Source organism: Oreochromis niloticus, linkage group LG15 (assembly GCF_001858045.2).
Source record: "Oreochromis niloticus isolate F11D_XX linkage group LG15, O_niloticus_UMD_NMBU, whole genome shotgun sequence".
Lineage (NCBI taxonomy): Eukaryota > Metazoa > Chordata > Actinopteri > Cichliformes > Cichlidae > Oreochromis > Oreochromis niloticus.
Window position 1 is genome coordinate 107,496 of NC_031980.2, and position 26,509 is coordinate 134,004.

At 42.9% G+C, this 26,509-nt stretch overlaps 1 protein-coding gene across 3 annotated transcripts; it reads left to right on the forward strand.

Moving 5' to 3' along the window:
* The first annotated feature begins 10,216 nt into the window (after positions 1-10,216).
* Positions 10,217-17,231, forward strand: LOC106097728 (uncharacterized). Of its 3 annotated transcripts, none has more exons than XR_003214082.1 (2): positions 10,217-16,901; positions 17,095-17,231. XR_003214082.1 is itself a non-coding variant. In XM_025898603.1 (2 exons), exons 1-2 carry the CDS (start codon positions 10,836-10,838, stop codon positions 16,551-16,553), a joined length of 5,013 nt encoding a protein of 1,670 aa, XP_025754388.1. In that variant the 5' UTR covers positions 10,217-10,835; the 3' UTR covers positions 16,554-17,231. The 3 variants fall into 3 exon arrangements, 2 of the variants coding, with proteins under 2 accessions (XP_025754388.1, XP_025754386.1); XM_025898603.1 differs by having other exon boundaries at positions 10,217-11,613; positions 12,319-17,231; XM_025898601.1 differs by having other exon boundaries at positions 10,217-10,465; positions 10,659-17,231.
* Positions 17,232-26,509: the final 9,278 nt, after the last annotated feature.

Below are 26,509 nucleotides of genomic sequence, written 5' to 3' on the forward strand. Positions count from 1 at the left end.
TTCGTTTTCTTTTTTAAACTGCTGTCCAGTTTAAAAAAAGAGAACGAAAGAAAGAGAAAAGGTTTGACTGTCACGGGTTGCCAGGGCAAGCGGTGGGGATGTTGGAGAAAGGAGGACCCAAGTGCTGGACTTTTTATGATAAACACTGTGTTTATTTACAGTGGTGTAAATAATCCACAGAATAATAAATCCCTGCATGTTGCCTTGACTCCCGTGTCATGTCTTCTACCCACGAGTCCGTGCTCTTCCGCTCCTGTGTGTCCCCGCACCCCATGCTCGCTGCTCTTGTCTTCCTGGAGAAAATAACAAAGAAGGAACCGTCAGGACACTCAAATACTCCCGGCATGCACTTACTTAACTTGGCTCACAAAGAACACTAACATGGAGTCTCACACAACAATCCCACACCGAGGAGCCCTCAGCCACACTGTTAAAAAGCTCCCCGACGAGGCTTGATCAGGTGCAGGTGTGTGATCATCCGCTTCAGGTGTGGCCAGCCTCCAGACGGGACACACCCACCAGGCCTGCCTGAAAGCCAGTGCTCAGCCACACCCATACACACACCCTGCCTGTACATACAAGCATGGAGAGGACAAGAACAGCAGCACAGTGCAACAGACATACATAATATAAAATGAGTCCACAACTGCTCATGGACCCTGGGTCGCTGAGACCCAGGTCCTTGACATTGACGTCAAGTAAAAGTTAATAGATAAAAGAGAAGAAGAATACCAGACCAGCAAAAAGTTTAAGAAATTCACTTTTATTTATGTAGCACCAAATTACAACAACAATCACCTCAAGGTGCTTTATACTGTAAGACAAAGACACTACAATAATGCAAAACCCCAACAATCGGACGACCACCAATGAGTCAGCACATAGCAACAGTGGCAAAGAAAATATCCCTTTTAACAGGAAGAAAGCAGGACAAGCAGGTCCCTGTCAGATCAATCAGGTTCACAATAAAGACTCCCTCATCTGTTAGCCCAAAATGGGGAAAAAAAAGCCACTACAATCACTGAACAAACATGCATTAAAGATTCAACCAAGAAAAAAACATCTAAGTGATGAACTCGAGCAACGATGTTGGCATTTTTTTTAGACGTGTGGTTTTCATACAGTTAACCTGAGGTGGGATCACAACTCTGTTTGAAATATTGGGAAATTTTTTATTAAATTCATTCATTCAGTATCAGCCCACATCATCTCATGGCTCAGCTGAGAGCATTCTACATGACCTGTGCCATTTTTTAATTGTAGCCACTGGATTGTGCCAGTGAGCAACAAAGCACTATCAGCTTTTCTCCCCAACTTTGATCACAGCTAAAGAAAGCAGCTGTGAAATGTGTTGAAGCTTAGCTGTACACCCAACATACCAGTTCTGCATTGCTGTAATTCTGAAACAACTGAGTTCTCAGGGTATCTGAGATTACTAAGGAAATGCCAAGTAAAACTGAGTTGTAGCAGGCAAGGTACTGACTTTTAAACAGGACATGTGCTTCTAATAAGTATCCACACTGCAGCTTTTTCCAGTCGGACATTTGGATCAAACTCTCATAAAGCAGACCCTGAACAGATTTCACTTTTGTGAGCTGTAAGAACCACTCTATTTTTCACCCCCGACCCGAAACGGGCATTGCACATGTGCACAGATGAGGAACATATAGAGGATTCCTCCTCCACATTTACTTCTTTGAGAAGTACACTGTGTCCTGAGCCTCCAAATAACAGGAATGTGGAACTAATCAATAGATGGCATCAGCTCCATTCCTCTGCACTTATGTTAGAGACTAAGGGTTTTGTCCCACTTAGACTTTAATGCTGTTTAAGGGAAACACCCACAGGGGAGACAGAGAGATTCAATGTGAACTCCAAATATTAAGTTCCTTTCTTATAAATTGAATTTATGTGTTTATCTCATTATCATCTTTGCACTGTGGTGAATTTATTCCTAGCAGCACAGTCCCCTGACATTAGTTTGGATTAATGCAGAAAGCATTGGGTTTAGACATGGGTGAACTCTGGGTTGTTGGTTCTTTAAAAAAACAAAAACAAACATTCATTATTATTATTATTATTTTCTCCCACAAACTGAGACTGTTTTATGTTTTATGGACATTTATTAAGAGGGGCTTTCTCATGTTTAGATCAGAGGGTAAGAAAAACTGCATATGTGTATATATATTTATTTATGCCATAAAGGCACATGTGTTTACAAAAAGTTGATGTGTGGATTCATGGTTGCACTATAGCACCATCTATTGCACTGAGGTAACAGTTATTTTTTATTCAAATCATTTGATATTCAATGCAAAAGAGAGATTTAAAAAAAAGAAAAAAAGAGTTTGTTAATTGAACTCTCTTTAACAAGCCTTCTTGAAACTTCTTTAAGTAGTCTTCAGGAATAGTTCTCCAGGCTTCTTGGAAGACTCTTCTTTGGCTCTTGGCTGCCTTTTATTCTATTCTGTGTTAAGGTGATGATCCCACACTGCTTCAATAATGTTGAGTTCTAGACTCTGGGGAGGCCAATCTGTAACTGATAGTGCTCCACTGTGTGTCCCTGTGCACATATTTTTTAACTGCAGTGTTCTGGATCAATGTCATGCTGAAAAATGAAGTTGTTGCTAATCAAACACTCTCCAGATGGTATTCAATGGATGATCAAACTACGACAGTAGTTTCAGCGGATTCACGCTTTCAGCAGTTTTGACCGGATCCCCAACACTGAAGTGAAATGTAGTGCCAAACCATGACAGAGCCCTCAGTGTCGATCACTGTTTTCCAGCTCAGTTCTTGTGTAATGTGACATACATCAGCCTTTTCTCCCTGTTTCCCTTCCTTAAGAATGGCTTAATGACAGCCGCCCTTCCACTGAGATCATTTCAGAGACTTTAGCAAGCAGTGGGTGAATCTACAAAAGGTCGCGTTTCTAGCCTTTGCTGTTTTTTGCTGTCTATATGTTCAGTTGACATCGCCTTTTTGGTGGAAAAATTACAATTTTAGTCCAGCCAAACTGTGTTTTGTCATAGATTCAGATAAAGAAATGGGAATAAATTGTGTTTATGTGACAGGCTTCTGGTAACAAAGATATCTCTTAAAATTGGCTCTTTGCTAAGTTGTCTGTTATGTGTAGACACTGATTCATCCCTTCAGTTTAGGGCTTTTTTTTATGGCTCCTTGGAAGCGAAATATCAAGAAATATTGAGTGACTCAAGACTTTTGAATAGTGCTCTATAAGAGAGACACACTGTACTCAAAGAAACCTGAAATAAAAGCTACGAGGGAATTCCACAGAAACAATGACAGGGAGAAAAGTCCTTCTGAAATCTCAACGGGTCAACAAACCTTTTAAGCAGTTTTCACCATGTTGACTTGTGAAAACTATAATATATAATATCTGACTGTGTCCCAGCTATATTAAAATAATTAACCAATATGGTTCCCCTGGGTGTTTCGAGATAATGGGCAGAAGTGAAAAGGCTCTAATTTAGGAAAATAGAAATCGAGGCCAAATTTTAATTATTGGGGGGAAATGAATAACAGAAAAGGAAAGAAAAGGAATGAAGAAAAAATACCAAAACTGTGCCTTCTCGGCTGTCTCTGTATGGCTACAAGTATGTTGCGTCTCTTTTTCTCTCCTCCTGTGCACTGCGCTCTACCGGGGCGGAGTCATGACGACTCCAGCCCCTGGCTCGGACACCTGCGAATAATCATCTCATCACCACGCTCACTTCTTAAGGCGGCGGCTGAGAGAGCTTCTTCGCTGGATTATTGTGTAACACTCGTTAGTGCAGGGGTGGGCAATTCCAGGCCCCGAGGGCTGGTGTCCCTGCAGGTTTTAGATCTCACCTTGGGTTAACACACCTGAATCACATGATTAGTTCGTTACCAGGCCTCTGGAGAACATCAGGACATGCTGAGGAGATAATTTAGCCATTTAAATCAGCTGTGTTGGTTCAAGGACACATGTAAAACCTGCAGGGACACCGGCCCTCGGTGCCCACCCCTGCGTTAGTGTCACTACTAGTTGAGCTTTCTTCTCGAGTTTCTTTGTGCTGCAACTTACCTGTTCTTTCCCTCCGTGCCAGATTCTCGCCAGCCAGAGGACCACCAGTGGGTGAGCTAACAACCGGAGCCCGAGCCAACCTGAGCCTCTGTAGGATTGTGTACATAGCCCCTTCCCTTCTCGTACCTGTGTCCCCTGGAGACCCTCTCCTTGTTCTCCCCTCACCTGTATATATTCGCACCTGGAGAGTGTGTGTGTGTGTGTGTGTAAATAAATTGTGAACTCTAGTGACGGTCTGCCTCCGAGTCTCTCCTGAGCCTGACAAAAACATAAGTGAAGCATCAAAAAAGTGTGCCAAAGAAAAAGCAGGACGAAATATTACCCACATTTTCAGGCCAAGCAAAGCAGATAATGTTGCACACAAGCTAAAAAAAACCCCCCAAAAGGTTTTCCATATCAACACTTCTGGACTTTGTTATTCCTTGCAAGAGTTTTTCAAATGGTCTGTGTGAATGAAAAGCAATTGCAACATTTTTAAAAACAACTGTGGTTTGCCTACAAATGTCTGAGAATCACAAAACCTTTTAAATGGCACACTAAAGAACCAAAAAGATAAGCAAGCTAAAGTGAAAAACAGACCCAAACCTGCTGCAAACAGCTGTGGTTTCCTCCTTCTGTGTTGAAGGTGCTTCTTTGTCGAGGGGCCCTTTTTCTCACACTCCATCCATGTCAACCACAGAATCAGAGGTCAGCATATTTAGTAAGGCTACAGAAACACTGGATTGTGTATTTCCCACAATCCTGCATTTCCCCTAATACAGTGCAATAGATTTTTTGTGTGTGGTTATTTGAACAGATTTTCTGTTTAAAAAAAGTAGTACTTCCTTGGGTTACTTTCTTAAACTTCACTGAGCAGTTTCACACAGACTGAGTAGCTCTTAAGCAAAGTAAACACATAGTATAAAAGTGATGTAGTGTATAATTACCAATACACTGTTCCAAAGTTCCAAATAATGAGGTCAGTGCATGTAAAAGTAATTCCTGTGAGTTGAAAGCTTGGGAATATTACACATTCAGGTTCAGGCAGTTTTTTTACTCTCTGCAACGTCACCAAGAAGGGAGCTGTCTTCACTTCACATTTACACATCTTTTGTTTGTCAGAAGCAGCCAATCAGATATGTTGCTGCAGCGTGAGGCAACTAAGGATTGTTTAACTATGATTGTAGTGTCTGAGAATACAAAAATAGAGTTACACAGCTTACAGAATTTCTGCTTTTGCATGAAGTGGTGGTTCACAAATCAAATATTCTAAATCTGTTCTACATTCTGCATCTTTCATGGGGAGTTACACAGTGATGGTACTGCAGCTGAAAACAATTTCATATCAGACTGTTTGTATTTTGGGATGAACAGCTGGACATGTGCTATCTATAAAGGAGGCAGCTGAAAAGGCTCTTTAGACACATTGTTGTATTTTACCACAGGCCACATTTTGTTTCAAACACATTAACAAATGTATACTGCTGCTAATGTGTGTATCTTAAAGAGTTTAAACAGCATTCCTCTGCAGGGAGGTCCCCCATTTTTAAAAATAAATTGTCCAAGAAGGTCTAGACTCTAGAGAGCTTGGAAAGAAAAAGCGTCTGGACTTCTTTAAGTTGCTTGAAGACGTTTCACCTCTCATCTGAGAAGCTTCTTCAGTTCTAAGGTCAAATGGTGGAGAGTTCCAGATTTCAGTCCTAGGGGAGTGTCCCCCAAGGGGGCCATTAACCCCCTAATGAGCATTGGTATGGCCCGGATCTGGCCCACACAATTTGTAGATACATGGCCCACATACTGCAAAGAATGACGGCCCTTTGGTGGCCCAGATCTGGTTTGCCAGAGGTGGCCCACACATGGGCCAGCACAAGGCCGGTTGCAGACACACTGCTGGCCCTGTGCTGGCCCAGAACAGTTTCAGCTCTGGCCCCAGATGTCAGCCTAATGTGTACCTTAATCAAGCCATGTAATAACAACATGTGCTGGAACATAATAGTGCAAAAGTAACATGACGAAACTCTGTTCAGACAGTGGATGGACTGATTCTTATACAGCGCTTTTCTACTCTCTTGGATTATTCAAAGTGCTCTATACAACATGCCACATTCACCCACTTTCTCTGAGTGCTTTCTAACTACATTCACACTCTTGACACACAGACTGGAGGAGCCAGGGATCAAACTACTAACCTTGCAATCAGTAGGTGACCTGCTCTACCTTCTGAGCTACAGCCTCCTGGGGGTAAACATGAGTAAACCGTCACTAGGTTTTGGATAAAGTGTACACTCACAAACCTGTCAAACCTGCATTTGAAATGTTGGCTACCATAGCAGCATAGTATTGCAACATGGCATTTGGGTCTTCTAACTAAAATAGGAAAATAGGAATATAAACAGTGCCATTATTGCCAGACCTGGCACACATCTGGTTGACATACACCCTGCCATGACACCAGTCAGTCAGAAGTGCCAGCTTGATGCCGGATCCAGGCCAGACCTGTTTTTATGAGCCTGGGCCACATAAACCAAACCACAATTGGGCCAGATATGGCATGCTATCACATAAACAGTGCCATCTATGCCAGGCCTGGCCCATATCTGGATGACAAACCACTTACTATGCCAGAAGTCAGCCAGCAGTGCCGGCTTGACACCAGATCTGGGCCAGACCTGTCTGCTATGTGGGTCTGCTCCCAGTCGTCTGGCATGAAAATGGTGCAAAAGACAGGAAAAAACAACAGGATATGAGTGTGGAGGTCATTTTGGATGATGTAATCATGTTACTTTATGTGAGCAAATCCACTTGACTTATACGCTGTCTGTTTTCTTTTACTGGTCTTCCTTTGGTCCAGACTCTTAATGCAATTACTACACAAACTGAGACCTTTATGATAAAAAAACTAACAACAGTCTCACTTTTACTTGTTGAGTTTATAATGCACTTTGGTTTACTTTATATAGGACATTACAACAGTAAAATAGCTTGATAGTCAACATCCAAACACTAACAAGATAAACCACGTAGACTCTATGGATTCTATAAGGTCCATGTGGCTTGTTTCGATTTCATTTCCAGGTCAAGCTTTCTAAGCATCAGGAAAGTCAAAGAGAAATTTATTTCTCTTAGTGTCCCCCAACACCCATTAGTAAGAATACGCTCATTGCCCATTATTGCCCATTAAATGCACCTCTATTGTTCTACTGGAGCATGGAGCAAGGCCAAGCTTCATGAATACCCAAGAGAATCCTGTGTCTGCTGACAATGATCATTAGTGATGAAGATATTCTTATAGTGTTAGCAGGTTGTGTTGAAAGCAAAGACTGTAAATAAAGGATGAACACAGCCATCATGTCAGTTGTTGATTAGTGAAATCCTGTTCTGAAGTCTTAAGCTGAGCATTTTCTGCCGGAGAAACTGAGGCATACGGGAAGCTGATAGGCTGGTGAGTTGTCACTTAATCAGAAACCCATAATTGTCTTTGTTCTCTATTTTGATCACAATTTCAAATCTAAACATCACGTTGTATTCACCAGTAATCTAAATCAGTGAATGAGACAGTAAATTCATCAGGAAAGAGTCTACTGAAGCACTAAAGCAGGGGGAAGTTTCTAGTAGTTGTTGCTTTGGCCAAATGTCTGTTTGCCAAGAGAGGAGTCCCCCCCTGCTTGACATTAGAAAGAATGCAGATTTAAGTCTTTCACACTTTCTTCAACTTTTAGAACAAGAAGGTTCATTCATTTTTTATACACAGCCTGTGTTTGAAGTCACAAATACAGATCCTATCAGAGATGTGTGGGATTATAACAGCTCCGACAGAAAAGCAGTTTAATTTTATAGCGTTGACCAGATGTCATCATCTATGGTTACAAAATTAAGCCAGCTTCAACATGTTTTAATTCTCAAATTTACAGCCCAATTCTATAAATAACTTCATATTAACTGTATCCCTATAGATAATTCCCTGGTTTATAACTGTACAGGGTGAATTATATTATAAACCCCAGCTTTATGGTGATTTCCATTATCCATTATTATAGAAGATTGTAGAATGGGTTTCACAATCGTGACCCAGTCCATCTTTTATATAGAGTATGTGGTTGCAACATAGTACAGTGCCTGTATATTTACATGTTAGCAACAACACCCTCTTGTGGCCTTATTAATTATGACAGGAGCAAAGGAGAACATGAGATGATGTATTTATGTTTTCCCAAAGTCTGTAGGCAAGGTCACAGTGAACGAAAGCGTCACCACATTATTCCACGTCAACATGGGAAATCCATGTAACCATAACATTCCTGAACCTTAATTGTTTTTTTAATTTTAACCATGTGTTAATTTTAACCATGAAAACAGAAGTCCTGGAGGGTTAATATGTACTACTTCTTTTAATCCAAACCATAAACACTTCATAAACCGTATCAAGTCCTTGCTTGTGCCTAAACCTAACCAAACTATTCTACACCAGTGCCAATTCATAAAGGTGTTTTTAACATGTGTTTTCTTCAGCTGCTGGTTCATTACTGTCTGTATCTGTCTGGATAAACAACCACCTGTAAGTCAAATTAATAATATAACATAATTTCATAGCACAGACAACTTTGTGCCAGGGCGTAATGCTGTTTTCATCATGTCTACAAGTTAACACAATGTAATCACTGTTGTCTTTATTAAGTTTTAGGTTACTCATGACACAATAGTTTCCACACTGGTAAATTTTCCATTGAAGAGTGTTTTTTAAAGTGAACTTCGTGTTCCTATACGCAGCCTTTACACAAACAGAACATTATGCCAAGCTCATCCGAGCTGTTGTGAGTCTCATCATCCATCATTTGCTACTGATTAGTGCTGCTCCAGCAGCAGACACATGTGCAGCTATTTTCTGAGTTTTCCATTTGAATGGAACAACAAGCCAGAACACTGTGTGTTCTCCAATCTTTCCAGTTGTCGGCATGCTGATGCCGCTCCCGATCCTTTTTTTCTGACCTGGTGAAAAACCAAAACGAACGACTCGAGACAGACTTCTTCAATTCAGTCAACTTCTTTATTTCAACCCCTGCGCAGGAGGGAATCAGCTCAGCATAAAGCCTCTTGCAGATTCGAAGGGCAGTCCTTCGAACAGTTACATTTATATTATTCCAAAGTTCCTTATTTACCTTTCCTGTTATTCTGATATCACGTTCGCCTACACGTCATACACAGTTTCGATCAAAACAACTTCTTCCTCATCTATCGTCTTCTACCTTTCCTTTTAAGGTCTTGCATCTTTAACCCCTTTCTTAAATGCATGTCTTAATTGTTTATGTGTGTGTGTGATGTACATGTCTCTATCTGCAATGTGTGTGTATGTGCGGGTCATGTCAAGTGTCATGAGTGTGCGCTTTGTAGGTGTCAAGTGTGTTGCGCCGTGGGTTTATGCTCTCCTCCTTAGTTCTGCTTTTCTAGTCTATACTTATCCAAGGTGTTAAACCAAGGGCGTAGATTTGGTTTTGGCATTGGTGGGGACGGATGATTCAACCACCGAACCCTGCCCAGTTTCTGTTTTTTTTTCCTTTTTGTCTTTGCTTCTTGATAAAAAAAAAGGAGAAATATACTTGCCTACATATGCTATTCTACATGCTTTTAAACCATTTAAAATTACAATTCATAGTTTTATATGTGAATTATATAATGTTAAATTACTATTAAACAAATGACTGATTTTAGACTTTAGTTTACTTCAGCCATATTCCATATAAATCAGGTATCATACAAAAATAAAAAAAGCTTCAAATACAGTCATGACAATAAAAGAATATGACTTTAAGGACTTAACAACATTACTTCAGTTATAGTACACCAACATCTCTTACACATTAGTACTAAGGGAACACTGAATGACCTGGTGGTTTTTGTCCATAAAACTACTCATCTAAGATTACCACAAAGTAAAAGATCTCTCAGCAAAATTATGCAACATTTTAGGCGCACTGTTGCCCCGATCAAATTAGTGACTTTTTATTCTAAACATGAACTACTGTTACAGCAACAGACATGGACTACTGGTGCCACACACAACAACTCAATGTCCACTATGTGAAGGAGTCTATACTATACTGTCTATACTATACTGTCCTGGTGGACATGGCAACACTTTTTTCATGGTTACATACTATTCTGCCCCTCTGTTGTTACTTTATTGGGTTTCTTTGGCTGGGGCATTTCTCAGTTTTCCCACCAGTGGGCAGTAGTACCCCTTGAGTTTTGTGGCTTCTTCTTTGGTTGTTTAGTGTGCGCTACACTGCCCCCGTTGGTGATGTGTTGTAAGCAGCAGAAAAAGTTCGCACAGGCAGTGGGAGAAAACGCATGGAGCAGAAAACAACCTGCACAACTTTAAGCCCAGTTTACATCGTTGGGGAGTTTGTTGAACCATAATCTGTAAGTAATCAATGTGTAGCTTTATTTTCTGTAAGATTTGTTACTTTCATGTTACTTAAAAGAGTATTTGAACGTGTAAAGAAAGATGTTTATGGCGAATGCAAAGCATAAGAAAAGCTGTTGCTAACTTCTGTTTCTGGTTGCAAATATGTCGATACTGACGCTTGCATATTGTTTTACTGTATGTTCACAGTCTTACAAATTAAAAGAGGAAAAACGGTCTTCAGTGAAAGACAAAAGGCAAAGCGATGTGTCCTGTCGTTCCTGGAACCATCTCCTCTTATGTTAAGCTCGCTGCATAGGGTGAATAGCCATACATTCACCTGAGGGCAGCAGAGTAAGAAGATTATCTACCTATCAAGCACCCAAGATGTCTCAGCCTGAAGCTTCACCGCCGCTCTCCCAGATGGTGGTCCGGTCAGAGTGCCACTCACGCTCCTCACGTTCTTCACGTCGTTCATCCACCAGTCAAGCTGCAGCCCGAGCCAGAGCAGAAGCAGAAGCCGCCCGCACCAGAGCACAGTACGCCAAACGCCAGATCGACATGGAGGTTGAGAAGGCACGCATCGAGGCAACACTAAACGCTCTGAAGAAGGAGGGTGAGGCTGAAGCAGCGCTCGCCGCAGCTCATGTCCTGGAAGCGGCAGCCGATGAGGAGCATGACGCCGTTGACCTCACAGAACAAGGAGTCTCCTCTAAGACACCTCCTTCCATCAGACGCGCTCAAGATTATGTGAACGCTCACTTCGCTAACTGCAGCTTGGTAGTCAATGAAGACGGAAAGCCTGATACAGGACAACTGGTCGGTAATAACGACGCTCAGCATCTACGACAGAGTCAACCACCAGTTGCCTCCTCTCCAGGTGAACATCTCGCTGATTTTGTAGATCAGAAGCAACCAAAGTCCTCTCCTATACACAGAAAAACTGACATTTCAACCCTGCCTCAACCTTCATTGCCTCCAAAGACTGAACTCTCAGATTTCACAGCCTATCTAGCACGCCGTGATCTGCTGACAGCGGGATTCAAGGTTTTCGACAACCGTCCTGAGTCCTACTTGTCCTGGAAGTCCATTTTCCGCAACGCCATAGAAGGCCTCAACCTCAAGTCCAGCGAAGAGCTTGACCTCCTCACCAAGTGGCTCAGCGGGGAGTCACTACAACATGCTCTGAGGATCAGGGCAGTCCATGTGAACAACCCACACGCAGGTCTTCAGCGTTTGTGGCAACGTCTAGATAAAAGTTTTGGTTCTCCAGAGGTAGTCGAAGCGTCACTTTTCCAACGCTTACACTCTTTTCCAAAAATATCTAATAAGGACACTCACTTATTGCAGGAGCTTGCAGATCTCCTGTTGGAATTAGAGTATGCACAAAGTGAAAATTATCTACCCGGCCTTAGCTTTCTGGACACCCCAAGGGGGATAAACCCGATAGTGGAAAAGCTCCCCTACGGACTCCAGGAGTCCTGGGTGAAACAGGGGACAAAATACAAAAAGGACAATGGTGCAGTTTACCCACCTTTCTCATATTTTTTTCAGTTCATAAATGACTATGCAGAAATGAAAACAGATCCTAGCTTTATGTTACAAAGTTCAAACATAGTGGCTCCAAAACCTGATAAGCCATTGTTGAAACCAACTAAATACAGAGGTCCGGTTGCAGTGAACAGAACAGATATTAGTCAAACAAGCGTCACGGCTCAAACATCAGTTCTCAACCCAGACAGACAATGTCCTATTCACCACAAGCCCCATTCACTTGCCAAATGCAGGGGTTTTAGGTCAAAAACACTAGATGAAAGGAAAATCATCCTCAAAGAACATGCTATTTGTTATAAGTGTTGTTCTTCCACAGGTCACCGAGCTAAGGATTGCAAAGCCATTATCCAATGCTCGGAATGTAATAGTGATGCTCACGTGTCTGCCATGCATGCTGGTCCACCTCCGTGGGCAACCAAGGACTCTAACCTCCTGCCTCAAAGCCACGGCGGGGAGTCTGATCCTTCAAGCCCTGTAACCACAACTGCTTGCACAGAGGTGTGTGGCCCAGGTCTAAATGGCAAATCCTGCTCTAAGATTTGTTTAGTCGACGTGTATCCCCGCACAAACCCTGAAGAGAAAAGGAGGATGTACGCCATGTTGGATGATCAAAGCAACTCATCCTTAGCCAGGTCTGCTTTCTTCGACATGTTTAATGTGAAAGGCACTATGCTCCCATACACCATGAAAACATGCGCAGGTTTATCAGAGGCTGGAGGACGCAGAGCAACTAATTTTGTTATTCAGGATGTAAATGGAGAAGTGTCCATGTTGCTGCCCACACTGACAGAATGTGATCACATTCCAGATAATAGAGATGAGATACCCACCAAGGAGGCTGTGTCGGCTCACCCGCATCTACATGCACTCGCTTCACAGATCCCTCCTCTGGACCCAGCCGCGGACATTCTCCTCCTCTTGGGCCGGGACATCATCCAAGCGCACAAGGTTCGCAGTCAGGTAAATGGTCCAAACAGTGCACCTTATGCCCAACGCCTTGATCTGGGATGGGTGGTTGTAGGTGATGTCTGCCTTTCGGGGGCCCACAAGCCCACAGTAAACTCTTTTAAGACAGACATTCTGAATAACGGGCGTCCTACCTTCTTTAGCCCCTGTGAAAACAAACTCTATATCAAAGACAAATACACAGAAAGCTGTCCTACATTCGAGAAGACACAAGCGGAATTAGGCAGACACATTTTCCAGCAAACAGTAGATGATGACAAAACGGCTCTTTCAGTAGAAGATGCCTTGTTCCTGGAAATTATGCACAGAGACTTTACTAAAGATGAGGCGAACAATTGGGTAGCTCCACTCCCATTCCGCTCCCCCAGACAGCGTTTACCTAACAATAGGGACCAAGCCCTCAGTCGCTTAATGTCGCTCCGCAAAACACTGAAAAAGAAACCTGAAATGACGGAACATTACATTGAGTTTTTGGACAAAACTTTCAGTAAGGGCCACGCTGAACCAGCTCCAGCTCTAGCTCCAGAACAAGAATGCTGGTATCTCCCTAGTTTTGGCATTTACCACCCTCAGAAGCCAGGAAAAATTAGGGTGGTTTTTGATTCAAGTGCGCAATACAACAATGTTTCTCTCAATGATGTGCTACTAAAAGGCCCAGATCTCAATAATACTCTTGTGGGAGTGCTGATGCGTTTCAGGTCCGACCCATACGCAGTCATGGCCGATGTGGAGCAAATGTTTTACAATTTTGTTGTCAGAGAAGACCACCGCAACTACCTCCGCTTCTTGTGGTTCAAAAACCATGATCTGGATGGAGAAGTACAGGAATTCAGGATGAGAGTCCACGTGTTCGGGAACTGCCCCTCCCCATCAGTGGCCATTTATGGACTGAAACGAACAGCGATGGAGGGAGAAAAAGAACACGGCAATGATGTAAGAGAGTTCATTGAACGCCACTTTTATGTGGATGATGGACTAAAATCATTTCCTTCTGCTGATGAGGCCATCAACATTCTCTGTGGGGCTCAGAAGATGCTGGCTCAGTGTAACATACGCCTGCATAAAATCTCATCCAACTGTCCTACCATCACAAACGCTTTTCCAAGTGAGGACCTTGCAGCTGACATGCAGGGCCTTGACCTTGGGCAGACACCCATGCAGCGAAGCTTGGGCTTGGGCTGGGACCTGTCTACAGACTTGTTCAGGTTCCAGATAATCATCAATGAGAAGCCCTTCACTAAGCGTGGAGTATTGTCAGTCGTTAATAGTGTGTATGACCCACTTGGCTTTGCTGTCCCTGTCATTGTAGAGGGCAGGGTCATACTCAGAGACATTTCCACTGACATTTGTGAATGGGACGCTGAACTCCCTAAAGACAAATTACAACAGTGGCAACAGTGGAAACACTCCCTCAAACATCTACAACAACTTGAGATTCCCAGAATGTTCACCTCAATACCACTCTCTGCAGCAGTAACCAAGGAAATCCATGTTTTCTGTGACGCCTCTACCAAGGCAGTGGCTGCTGTTGCCTACCTTAAACTCACAGACAGAGATGGTCATAATGAAGTGGGCTTCCTTCTTGGCAAGGCACGGCTTGCCCCAAAACCAGACATCACCATACCCAGACTTGAGCTCTGTGCAGCGGTCCTGGCTGTCGAGGTGGCGGAGTTAGTCGTGGACGAGCTGGACATCGCAGTTGATCAGGTGAGCTTCTATTCAGACTCCAAAGTAGTCCTTGGTTACATCTTCAACACAACGAGGCGTTTTTATGTCTATGTGCACAACAGAGTGGAACGCATCAGGCGATCTACACAAGCTCACCAGTGGCATTATGTGCCCACTCACTTAAATCCTGCTGATCATGCCACGCGTGCATTACCTGCTGAGCAGCTTTCTACCTCCACATGGCTCAGTGGACCCGCATTCCTTACCAAGTCAGAAGCAGGTCAATCTCAGGCAGAGTCATTTGATCTTGTAGACCCAGAGACTGACAACGAACTGCGTCACGAGGTAACTACTTGTGTTACCACTCTTGAAAAGGATGTTCTCAGTAGTGCCAGATTCGAAAAGTTTTCAAGTTGGAATGTACTACTGAAAGCTATATCTAAACTCCGACACATTGTTCAGTGCTTTAAGCAGAACATAGAAGGCTCCTGTCAGGGCTGGCACAGCTGTAGTGAGCATTTAACTGAAAAGCAGCTTGATCAAGCTAAGATCATTATCATTCGCACCGTCCAAAGAGAAGTCTATGCAGATGACATAAGACAGCTTGAGAACAGTATGCCCCTCAAAAGGTCAAGCCCACTTAGCAAACTGAACCCATTTCTCGACACAAATGGAATACTCAGAGTGGGTGGGAGACTAAGACGAGCACAGTTGACTTCGGATGAAACAAATCCTATCCTCATCCCATCCAAACACCACCTTTCCCAGCTCATTATAAGACACTTCCATGTGAAAGTATGCCATCAGGGCAGACATTTTACTGAAGGGGCAGTCAGAGCTGCAGGCTTTTGGATTGTGGGAGGAAAAAGAGCAATAAGCAAAATGATATTCAGCTGCGTGACATGTCGAAAACTAAGAGGCAGACAGCAGGAACAGATTATGGCTGAGCTACCAGAGGACAGGCTGTCCACTGACCCTGCTTTCACACATGTAGGGCTTGATGTGTTCGGGCCCTGGCCTGTCACTGTCAGAAAAACGCGTGGTGGGCAAGCGGATGCAAAGCGATGGGCAGTCATATTTACGTGCATGAGCACACGGGCCATTCACATTGAAGTTATAGAATCAATGGACACGTCGTCATTCATCAATGCCCTGCGTCGTTTTTTTGCCATCAGAGGTGCAGTCAAACTTCTTAGGTCCGATTGTGGGACAAATTTTGTGAGCGCCTGCAAAGAGCTGCAAATAGACAAACAGGGCTGCTACAACAGCAAACTAAACAGCTTTCTGGAAGACTCTGGCTGCAAATGGCTTTTCAACCCCCCACATGCGTCGCACATGGCTGGCTCCTGGGAGCGCATGATTGGGGTCACGCGGAAAATCCTTGATGCAATGCTCCTAGAACACAGGAATGCAAAGCTTACCCATGAAATACTGGTGACCTTAATGGCTGAAGTCACTGCAATAGTGAATGCTCGTCCATTAACAGCAGTTTCTGCAGATCCAGATAACCCAGTCATCCTTACCCCTGCCATGCTGCTCACGCAAAAGGTTGCGACCCCATCAATCCCACCAGGTCAGTTTGGAAACAGTGATCTGTTCAAAGCTCAATGGAGGCGTGTACAATACCTCGCTGATGTCTTCTGGAGACGATGGAAAAAAGAATACATCTCAGGACTTCAGGACCGCCGCAAATGGAAAACAGTGAAGCCTAACCTACAAACAGGTGATGTTGTTCTTTTAAGAGAGACACTTGAACATAGGAACAACTGGCCACTTGGACTTATCACCAAAACCTTTCCTAGTGAGGATGGGCTTGTAAGGAAAATAGAGGTGAAGATTTTCCGCAAGGGTGAACACAGGTGTTACATAAGGCCTATAAGTGAGGTTGTGCTATTGGTGTCTAAGGATTGTACTTAAAAGCAGAAACTTTGTTTCATTGTATGTCACTTGCTTTTTACATGTTAGTTGAGAATGACATTCCACGGATGTCAGGCGGGGAGTATTCTGCCCCTCTGTTGTTACTTTATTGGGTTTCTTTGGCTGGGGCATTTCTCAGTTTTCCCACCAGTGGGCAGTAGTACCCCTTGAGTTTTGTGGCTTCTTCTTTGGTTGTTTAGTGTGCGCTACACTGCCCCCGTTGGTGATGTGTTGTAAGCAGCAGAAAAAGTTCGCACAGGCAGTGGGAGAAAACGCATGGAGCAGAAAACAACCTGCACAACTTTAAGCCCAGTTTACATCGTTGGGGAGTTTGTTGAACCATAATCTGTAAGTAATCAATGTGTAGCTTTATTTTCTGTAAGATTTGTTACTTTCATGTTACTTAAAAGAGTATTTGAACGTGTAAAGAAAGATGTTTATGGCGAATGCAAAGCATAAGAAAAGCTGTTGCTAACTTCTGTTTCTGGTTGCAAATATGTCGATACTGACGCTTGCATATTGTTTTACTGTATGTTCACAGTCTTACAAATTAAAAGAGGAAAAACGGTCTTCAGTGAAAGACAAAAGGCAAAGCGATGTGTCCTGTCGTTCCTGGAACCATCTCCTCTTATGTTAAGCTCGCTGCATAGGGTGAATAGCCATACATTCACCTGAGGGCAGCAGACATACAGTTTTAGACTGATGTGGGCCAAAGCCTAGCACATACTTGCCAACCTTGAGACCTCAGAATTAGGGAGACATTCAAAGGGGGTTTTACAGTGTTTACTTATCGGAAAAAAATAAGTTAAATGTCACCGGCCTGTTCCGGGGGTGTCCAAATTCAGAGGCTGCGTCCACCTGAGGACCCGGCCTTCGCGGTCTAAGTGGGCCGGGTCCTCCGAAAGCCGGGTAGACCGGAAATGAGCGACTGTGAAATTGGGGGGTCTAGCCTTCATAATTACGTCACCTCTGCCGTCTGCTCCTTGCTGTCTAAATAAAATAAAATATAACCGGACGCTTGCGTAGATTCTCGACCATCTCACACTTCTGTTTACTCAGTTTTCTGTTTGACATTTATTCAGCTGTGTGAAAACCCCGGAGGAACCCTCCCGAGGGATTAATAAAGTTTTATTTAATCTAATCTAATCTAATAACTTTAATCTCAGCCAAACCGATTTACTCACGAACAAATAAAACACTGAAAAAGGCCAAACAATAACATGTTTAAGTTATTTGAAATTTACACAACTACATTCTCGCCTGAAAATATGTTAAAAGTTTATTTCGCGACCCAGAAAGAGTAATAAGAGTAATATTAATACTAAATAGCTGCAGTAGTAGTAGCTATTGTTGGAAACTGGAATTGGCTGGGCCAATAAGACATGGTTTTTCAATTTTGTTGTCCGGGTGGAAAATCGGGAGAAATTGGGGAGAATGGTGGCTCCGGGAGATTTTCGGGAGGGGCACTGAAATTCGGGATTCTCGCGGAAAAATCGGGAGGGTTGGCATGTATGGCCTGGTATTGCCTGTAACGTTATTATGACGGACACATTTTATGAGTGAACTTGACTTTAAGTGACTTACAGGTTTCTTTGAAAAATACTTTCTTATAACCAGGTTCTTCCTTTTTGCTGCCATCCTCCTCTCCTCCTTGCAGGTCCTCGCAGCGCAGGATTGCCGCTGCTAAAACTAAACAAAGCTCCCTGAAAGGCACAGCCAATCACATTGGCCATATTTGTCACATGAGGTAGGACTCCAGTAGAGAACGTAATTTAACTCTTTCTGCACCGCTGGGCGAATGAGACGTTGACAGATCTTTTTTTTCTTTCTATCGGGTTTGTATTTCTTTACTCGAAGAGATCAAATTATTGGTGGGGACATGTCCCTTCCGTCCATGCCAAATCGACGCCCTTGTGTTAAACTGTTCTTAACGCTGCCCTTTTGCCCACCGTTATCTACTGTAACTTCTGTACTATTTCTTAGTATCTCATCTATGCATCTTTTTCCTGTGATGTTGCTTCAACTATTCTTACCCCTAAGGTCACACACGGGCCTGCTTAAAAGTATAATGTTTAAATAGTATAATGCTGAAACGTATAATGCTAAAAAGCTATATAATGCTATATAATTCCACACAGTAGAAATAACAGAAAATGTTCCGTGTCTTACACAACACCAGAGGCAATGCAAAGCAAAATGTAAAAATGTGACCAAAGCCTTCAGCCATGAGACAGTTGTTTTTTATTTATACAGCCAAGAACTTTTTTCAACCATAGTGTTCAAGTGTCCCTATATACACAATACGTACACAGATTCCTCTTGCCTCTCATTCTCGCCTCATCCCTCGTGTCTGCGAGTCTGCATTTTGGGTCCAACTCCTGCCTGCACACAGCCGAAACATGACAGCTTTGCCTGCAGTGAAAACTAGAGAAAAGTTCAACTTTTAAAGTATACCATGCACCAGGCCAGGGGCGTATCCATACCATGCCCCACCCCCCCAATAATCAGACCCAACCAATATAAACCCCCCCCCCCCCCCCCCCCAATAAAATTATGAATTATCTTGCATAAATAGGCTGTTGATTTTCTTTACTCATTTCAGTTATTACCAGCAAAACTTGTATGTTTAATCATCTGGGAATTTACCCAGATTTATTTATTCATTTAGACAGAGATCTTGACCCCCCCCCCCCAATGTTCAGCACACAGTTACGCTGATGCAGTTAAGCCGATCAAATCATCTGCATTTATGTCATCACTTAGTCACTGTAGTGAGTAATCATCTTGCTGTATATGGACCTAATAGGTCAACTAGCTAAGTGGAATCTAATGTCTGTCTCTCTGCTCACTTTAGCATTGCAGCTTGCGATTTCTCTCATGTTTTTTAAAATGTAAAACCTGTCCTGATAAAGTTCCTTTTGTCTTCCTATAGGTAACTGGCTATTTAAAACGTTCCCAATGTGAATTGCCAACTCTGAATTGAAAACAACTTTCTAGAGAGATTTATTGCGCAGAGGCAGTATCCATATCATAGAAGACAGAAAACTTTTTTTTTTTGGCTTCTTCTTTTATCACAGTTTTTTTCTTGATATAAATATAATTTTTTTGTTTTGCAGGATAGTTACACGGCGAGCACAATTAAACTGTAAAACTCAAAGATTGTGCAAAACTCTCTGGATGCACTCCTAAAGGGTGCAAAATAACTGATTGAATATTTAACACGATACGTATGACTGTCATGGTCCTCAGTCCGTGACTCAGTGATTTTGTGTTTGGTGTATTTATTAGGGCCTGAGCACTGAGTGTGCGAAGGCCCTATTGTATCTGCTCCGTTTATTAGGGCCCGAGCACTACAAGTGCAAAGGCCCTATTGCATCTGCTCCGTTTATTATTAGGGCCCGAGCACTTCGAGTGCGAAGGCCCTATTGTATCTGCTCTGTTTATTATTATTATTATTATTATTATTATTATTATTATTATTATTTTTCATTGAAATGAATTGCCTTTTTGAGGGCTTTAACATGCTCAAAAAGTCATGAAATTTTGCACACATGCCAGGTCTGGTGAAAAATTTTGTATTTTAATGGTTTTACATATGAGCATTGGGAAATGGCTCTGTAGCGCCACCTATGCCTTGTTAAATGCAGCCCTACGAACACATCATTTGAGCTACATGTATGAAATTTGGCACACATGTGTATCATGCCAAGACGAACAAAAAAGTCTGTGGGCCCATTGATGCAAACCCAACAGGAAGTCCGCCATTTGGAAGTGAAGGTGACATTTTGGCTCTAATTTTGCCATTTCCATGCCTCGAACTTTTTTGAACTCCTCCTTGGGATTTCATTGTTTCAGCTTCATATTTGGTCAGTGCCAACTACACACCTGGGCCATGTTAAATTGCGGAGCTTTTGAGTTTTCGCAATACGGTGAGGCCGTGGCGCCACGGCGAATTTCGATGACTCGCCATGAAAATCGTATTGCCTCTCATTCTGTCATACATTGTCCCATCTGGACCAAAGAGCATAAATATGATAAGGCTCCACCACTGAACATATTTCAAGTGCCATATTTGACATCAGGGACAGCGCCACCTAGTGGGAACAGGAAGTGTCATGTTTTACACTTTGGGGTACAGTATTGTAATGGGTGACATCTGCAGCCTCAAATTTCTCCAGGAAAGCCTTAAGGAGTTGGTCTTGGGTTACAGAGAAAACAGTGAGTTTTCGCTGAAGGGCGTGACCCCAGCAGCATGGCGAACATTGAGGTCTCGCCATGAAGAAACAAATTAGTGTAACTCAATGAAATCCAGTCTGATCAGAACCAGATTTTACAGGGATGATGTCAGACCCGCCCTGAACAGATTGATGTGCCCATTGTCAGGAATACGTAGAGCGCCACCTAGTGGCACCAGGAAATGTCATGTCTTTCATTTTGTTGTACTGATTTTCACAGGTTCATCGTGGCCACCTCAAAAGCGGTGAGTATCACCATCAGTCCTTCATGATGCTTCTGTGCGAAAATTGTGACTTTAAACTGAACGGCGCACCCTGGTGGCAACGCGGTTCACCATGAAAGACGAAGTGGCTTTTGAGGGGCTTGGAAATTTTAAAAAGTCTTGGAATTTGGCCCACACCTCCAATGTGATGAGGGCTTTGTTGTTATGTGATCATTTTCCTTGAATAGTGCAAAATGGCTCCACAGCGCCCCCTACAAAATTTGAAAACATCAGCCCCTGCTCTGTGTTTTATTTATAAGTCTGAAACCTGGTAAGCTTATGGAGGATATCAAGATGTACAAAAAAGTCTCTTGGAGCAATATCCCAAATCCAACAGGAAGTCAGCCATTTTAAAATTAATGTGTAATTTTAGCCACTTTTTCGCCTCTTTTCAGGCCTCATACTTTGACGAACTCCTCCAAGGGATTTCATCAGATTAACCCGATCTCCTGTGTGTGCAATCTAAAGACCTTTGTGATGTTAAATTGCGAAGCTTTTTACGTTCAGGGAAACGGGGTGGCCATGGCGGCACGTGGAGTTTCAATCCCTCGCCAAAAAGCAGTAATCTGCTGTCACTCAAAAACACAATGTCCAATCTCTCCCAAAGTTTGCAGGCGTGATGAGACTCAAGGTCGGAAATGTTTGTTATCCCATTTGTCAGTAATGGTTAGAGCGCCACCTAGTGGGACGACTATAATAATGATTGAATGAGATGAATCGTTAGCTGGTGGTTCTAGGCATGAATTCCATCAATGTGACATCAGATCGGACGTGCTGGTTGTAGGTGTTGGGCGTGGCCCGACGTGCCGGGGTGCGAGGGCCCTCATAACGCTGCTTGCAGCTTTAATTATTATTATTATTGTTGTTAGGGCCCGAGCTCTGAGAGTGCGAAGGCCCTATTGTATCTGCTCCGTTTATTATTATTATTATTAGGGCCCGAGCACTGAGAGTGCGAAGGCCCTATTGTATCTGCTCCGTTTATTATTAGGGCCCGAGCACCGAGAGTGCGAAGGCCCTATTGTATCTGCTCCGTATCTTCTTCTTCTTCTTCTTCTTCTTCTTCTTCTTCTTCTTATTATTATTATTATTAGGGCCCGAGCACTGACTGTGCGAAGGCCCTATTGTATCTGCTCTGTTTCTTATTATTAGGGCCCGAGCACAAAAGTGCGAAGGCCCTATTGTATCTGCTCTGTTTCTTATTATTATTATTATTATTATTATTATTATTATTATTATTATTATTTCGGCAAATGAATCGGCCTTTTGAGGGCGTAAACATGCTCGAAAACTCATGAAATTTTGCAGACGCGTCAGGTCTGGTGAAAATTTACGTATTTTAATGTCCGTAGACATGTCCAGGGAAAATTGGCTCAGTAGCGCCACCTAGAAAAATGAGAAACGCGAGCCCCCGAGATGGGTATGACCTACATGTATAAAACTCGGAACACATATCTAGCGTTCGGAGACGCACATAAAAGTCTATTATGGCCATGTCCTAAACCCAACAGGAAGTCCGCCATTTGGAAGTGAAGGTGACATTTTGGCTCTAATTTTGCCATTTCCATGCCTCGAACTTTTGCGAACTCCTCATTGGAATTTCATCGTACAAGCTTCATATTTGGTCAGTGTCAACTACACACCTGGGCCATGTTAAATTGCGGAGCTTTTGAGTTTTCGGGATACGGTGAGGCCGTGGCGCCACGGCGAATTTCGATGACTCGCCATGAAAATCTTATTGCCTCTCGTTCTGTCATACATTGTCCGACCTTGACCAAAGTGGACACATATGATAAGGCTCCACCCCTGAACATATTTCAACTGCCATATTTGACACCAGGGACAGCGCCACCTAGTGGGAACAGGAAATGTCATGTTTTACACTTTGGGGTACAGTATTGTAATGGGTGACATCTGCAGCCTCAAATTTCTCCAGGAAAGCCTTAAGGAGTTGGTCTTGGGTTACAGAGAAAACTGTGAGTTTTCGCTGAAGGGTGTGACCCCAGCAGCATGGCGAACATTGAGGTCTCGCCATGAAGAAACAAATTAGTGTAACTCAATGAAATCCAATCTGATCAGTACCAGATTTTACAGGGATGATGTCAGACCCGCCCTGAACAGATTGATATGCCCATTGTCAGGAATACGTAGAGCGCCACCTAGTGGCACCAGGAAATGTCATGTCTTTCATTTTGTTGTACTGATTTTCACAGGTTCATCGTGGCCACCTCAAAAGCGGTGAGTATCACCATCAGTCCTTCATGATGCTTCTGTACGAAAATTGTGACTTAAAACTGAACGGCGCACCCTGGTGGCAACGCGGTTCACCATGAAAGACGAAGTGGCTTTTGAGGGGCTTGGAAATTTTAAAAAGTCTTGGAATTTGGCCCAAACCTCCAATGTGATGAGGGCTTTGTTGTTATGTGACCATTTTCCTTGAATAGTGCAAAATGGCTCCACAGCGCCCCCTACAAAATTTCAAAACATCAGCCCCTGCTCTGTGTTTTATTAATAAGTCTGAAACCTGGTAAGCTTATGGAGGATATCAAGATGTACAAAAAAGTCTCTTGGAGCAATATCCCAAATCCAACAGGAAGTCAGCCATTTTAAAATTAATGTGTAATTTTAGCAACATTTTCCCCTCTTTTCAGGCACTGTTCTTTGACGAACTCCTCCAAGCGATTTCATCAGATTGAGGCGATCTCCAGTGTGTGGAATCCAAAGACCTTTGTGATGTTAAATTGCAAAGCTTTTTACGTTCAGGGAAACGAGATGGTCATGGCGGCACGTGGAGTTTCAATCACTCGCCAAAAAGCTGTAATCTGCTGTCACTCAAAACCACAATGTCCAATCTCTCCCAGAGGTTGTAGTTATGATGAGACTCGAGCTCGGAAATGTTTGTTATGCCATTTGTCAGTAATTGTTAGAGCGCCTCCTAGTGGGACGACTATAATCATGATTGAATGAGATGAAATGTTAGCTGGTGGTTAAATGCATGAATTCCATCAATGTGACATCAGATCGGACGTGCTGGTTTTAGGTGTTGGGCTTGGCTCGACGTGCTGGGGTGCGAGGGCCCTCGTATCGCTGCTTGCAGCTTTAATTGTTGTTGTTATTATTATTATTTGTGGGCTGTTTTGGGATCCTTTGTGTTTTGGGGTTTTGGATACTGGGTTTCTGGTTGTTCTCTGTTGTTCCCTAGTGTTAGTGTTCCCCTGTCTCGTCAGGTTAATCAGGTCCAGCTGTGTCTCCCACCTGTGTATGATTTCCCAGTGTCCCTCTGTGTATTTATAGTGTGTGTCTGCCTCTGTTCCTCGTCGCGTCGTCTGTGTTCATCCTCTGTGTTACCCTGTGTTTCTGCGTTACTCCGCGAACCTCTCCGTGTCTCCACTATGTGCTCTCCCTGCAGTTCTCCTCTCGTGTTTCAGGTTTGCCGTTCTATAGTTTAGTTTTCCCAGTTTAGTTTATCCTCAGTTCTGTTTTGCCATCCACACTTTGTGTTCTGTCTTCTATAATAAATCTCCCTGCTTCTCAAGTAAGTGCTGCATTCGAGTCCTCCTTCTCCACACTTCACACGGCTGCTGCCCCAGTCGTGACAATGACAGGAAGTGAATGCTGCACTCTGTTTATCATAATACAGCCACAAGCTTTTTAAAGAGAAGTGAAAAGCTGAAAAAAGATCTGCCAGGATTGTCCGGAGACCACTTGATTACATTATAACAGCACACACTCACTCACACACACAGACACAGTTCATCTGCTTTCACCTTCGTGTGTGCTCCTCCCTGTGATTGCATCAGGAATTCCTTATGAAAACAAAGTGAATAGGATAAGGAATTGCTCCGTTCTGTACCTCCCTGTGACTCCAGCTGGAGACCAACAGGAAGACTTTGTGCTGAAGAAAAGAAAAATGTGCATGTACAAATCTGGACTTTGCAGCTCTTGTTTTATTAAAAACCTCTTCAATGTCCGCACTGTTTATAGAAAGGTCACAATAATAATGTACACTGTCAGAAGTAGCAAAACTACAGACATTCTTAAGTAGAAGATATATTTTTTAAATGGTAAAGGTTGAACTGACTCAACCTCTTTACAAAAGTGAAAAAGTACAGGCTGTGAAATCTATTCAAAGTAAGAAAGCAAAAAACCGCTCTTTGAAAAACATTTCTACCAGCTATTTTTGTCCAAAGCTACTTGAATCTCATCCTATAATAATATATTATAATGATCAAGCACTAGTACATGGGACTACAAACTTTATTTCAATCTATATTCTAATTCTGATGAATGTACGCAGCTCGAACACTCTTCTGTAGAACATGAGCTGAAAAAAAAGGAAGACAATTAAGCAAACAGCTCTATTTTCTGTTGCCAACATTTCAGAGGTGGTTCTGGGTTTTGAATCTTAAATCACTCCTCAAACACACTAATGAGCTGTGTTCATAGCTTATATCGGTATAGTTTATCTTCCTTGTGTTTATGAGGAGTTCTGAAATCTGTATTGATGTTCCCCTGGATTTTGCATCTTTAAAGTAATTTAGATAACTTTAGGTTGATTAGCTGTCATGGTCTGTGAGAGTGTCTGGAATTTTCCAGCTGGTGTTGCAGTCTTTCCGTTCTCCACCCTCAGTGGCAGAGATTCTGGTGTCTCACCTGTATGTCATCCACAATCAATCAGCAGGAGGGTTCTTTAGGCCAGTGATGCCCTCCACTCATATGTAGTTTGTCCTGCTAACTGGTAGTAATAGGCCTCCCTTGTGTTTAGCCCTATGCTAGGTTCCTTTGTGTCTAATGTTGTTTCTTTGTGCTTCTGATCCTGGTTGCAGTCTCCCAGATTCACCCTCTGTGATCATTGTGATCAACCTGAACACAAAAAAGTTTGCTGAGCTGAAATGTTGCATTTGAAACTACCTGCTATGACACGTTACTCCCTTTATGATCACGAGCTACGCTTGATGTGAAATATTAACTCCCCTCAGTTGAATTAAACCTAAAATAGGAAGCCTGTTTTTAAAATATAAGGAGTAAAAAGTCAGGATAGTAGTGATGTGTCGGTCGCGAACGAAACGGCTCTTAGAGCCGACTCTTTGAAGTGAACGACGCGAGCCGGCTCCTTATTGGGAACCGTAGGTTGTTTTTTTTTTATTTCTCTCACCCTCTCTCTCGCACTTTTTTTCCGCTTCACTCCGCACGCAAGCCTTGTGCTTGTGCTGGGAAGAGGGGGGAGGGGCGGTAGTTACACTCGCAGTAGCACAGGAACAGAGCCAGAGGGAAAGAGAGAGAAAGAGAGCCAGGGACAACGTCACATTAGAAAGGTATATATGATCTGACTCACAGAGGTAAGATGTCTGCTACGAGAGCTTCCGGGATGACGTCACACTGAGAGGATCAAGGCTCGTGAGCTCCCGATAAGACTTTTTAGAACTTTAATATTTTGCTTATAAACTGTGTCGCCATTGCA

Bases quoted from the DNA above. Each gene is read 5' to 3' on its own strand.
- LOC106097728 (XM_025898601.1), top strand. From the start codon at position 10,836: ATGTCTCAGCCTGAAGCTTCACCGCCGCTCTCCCAGATGGTGGTCCGG.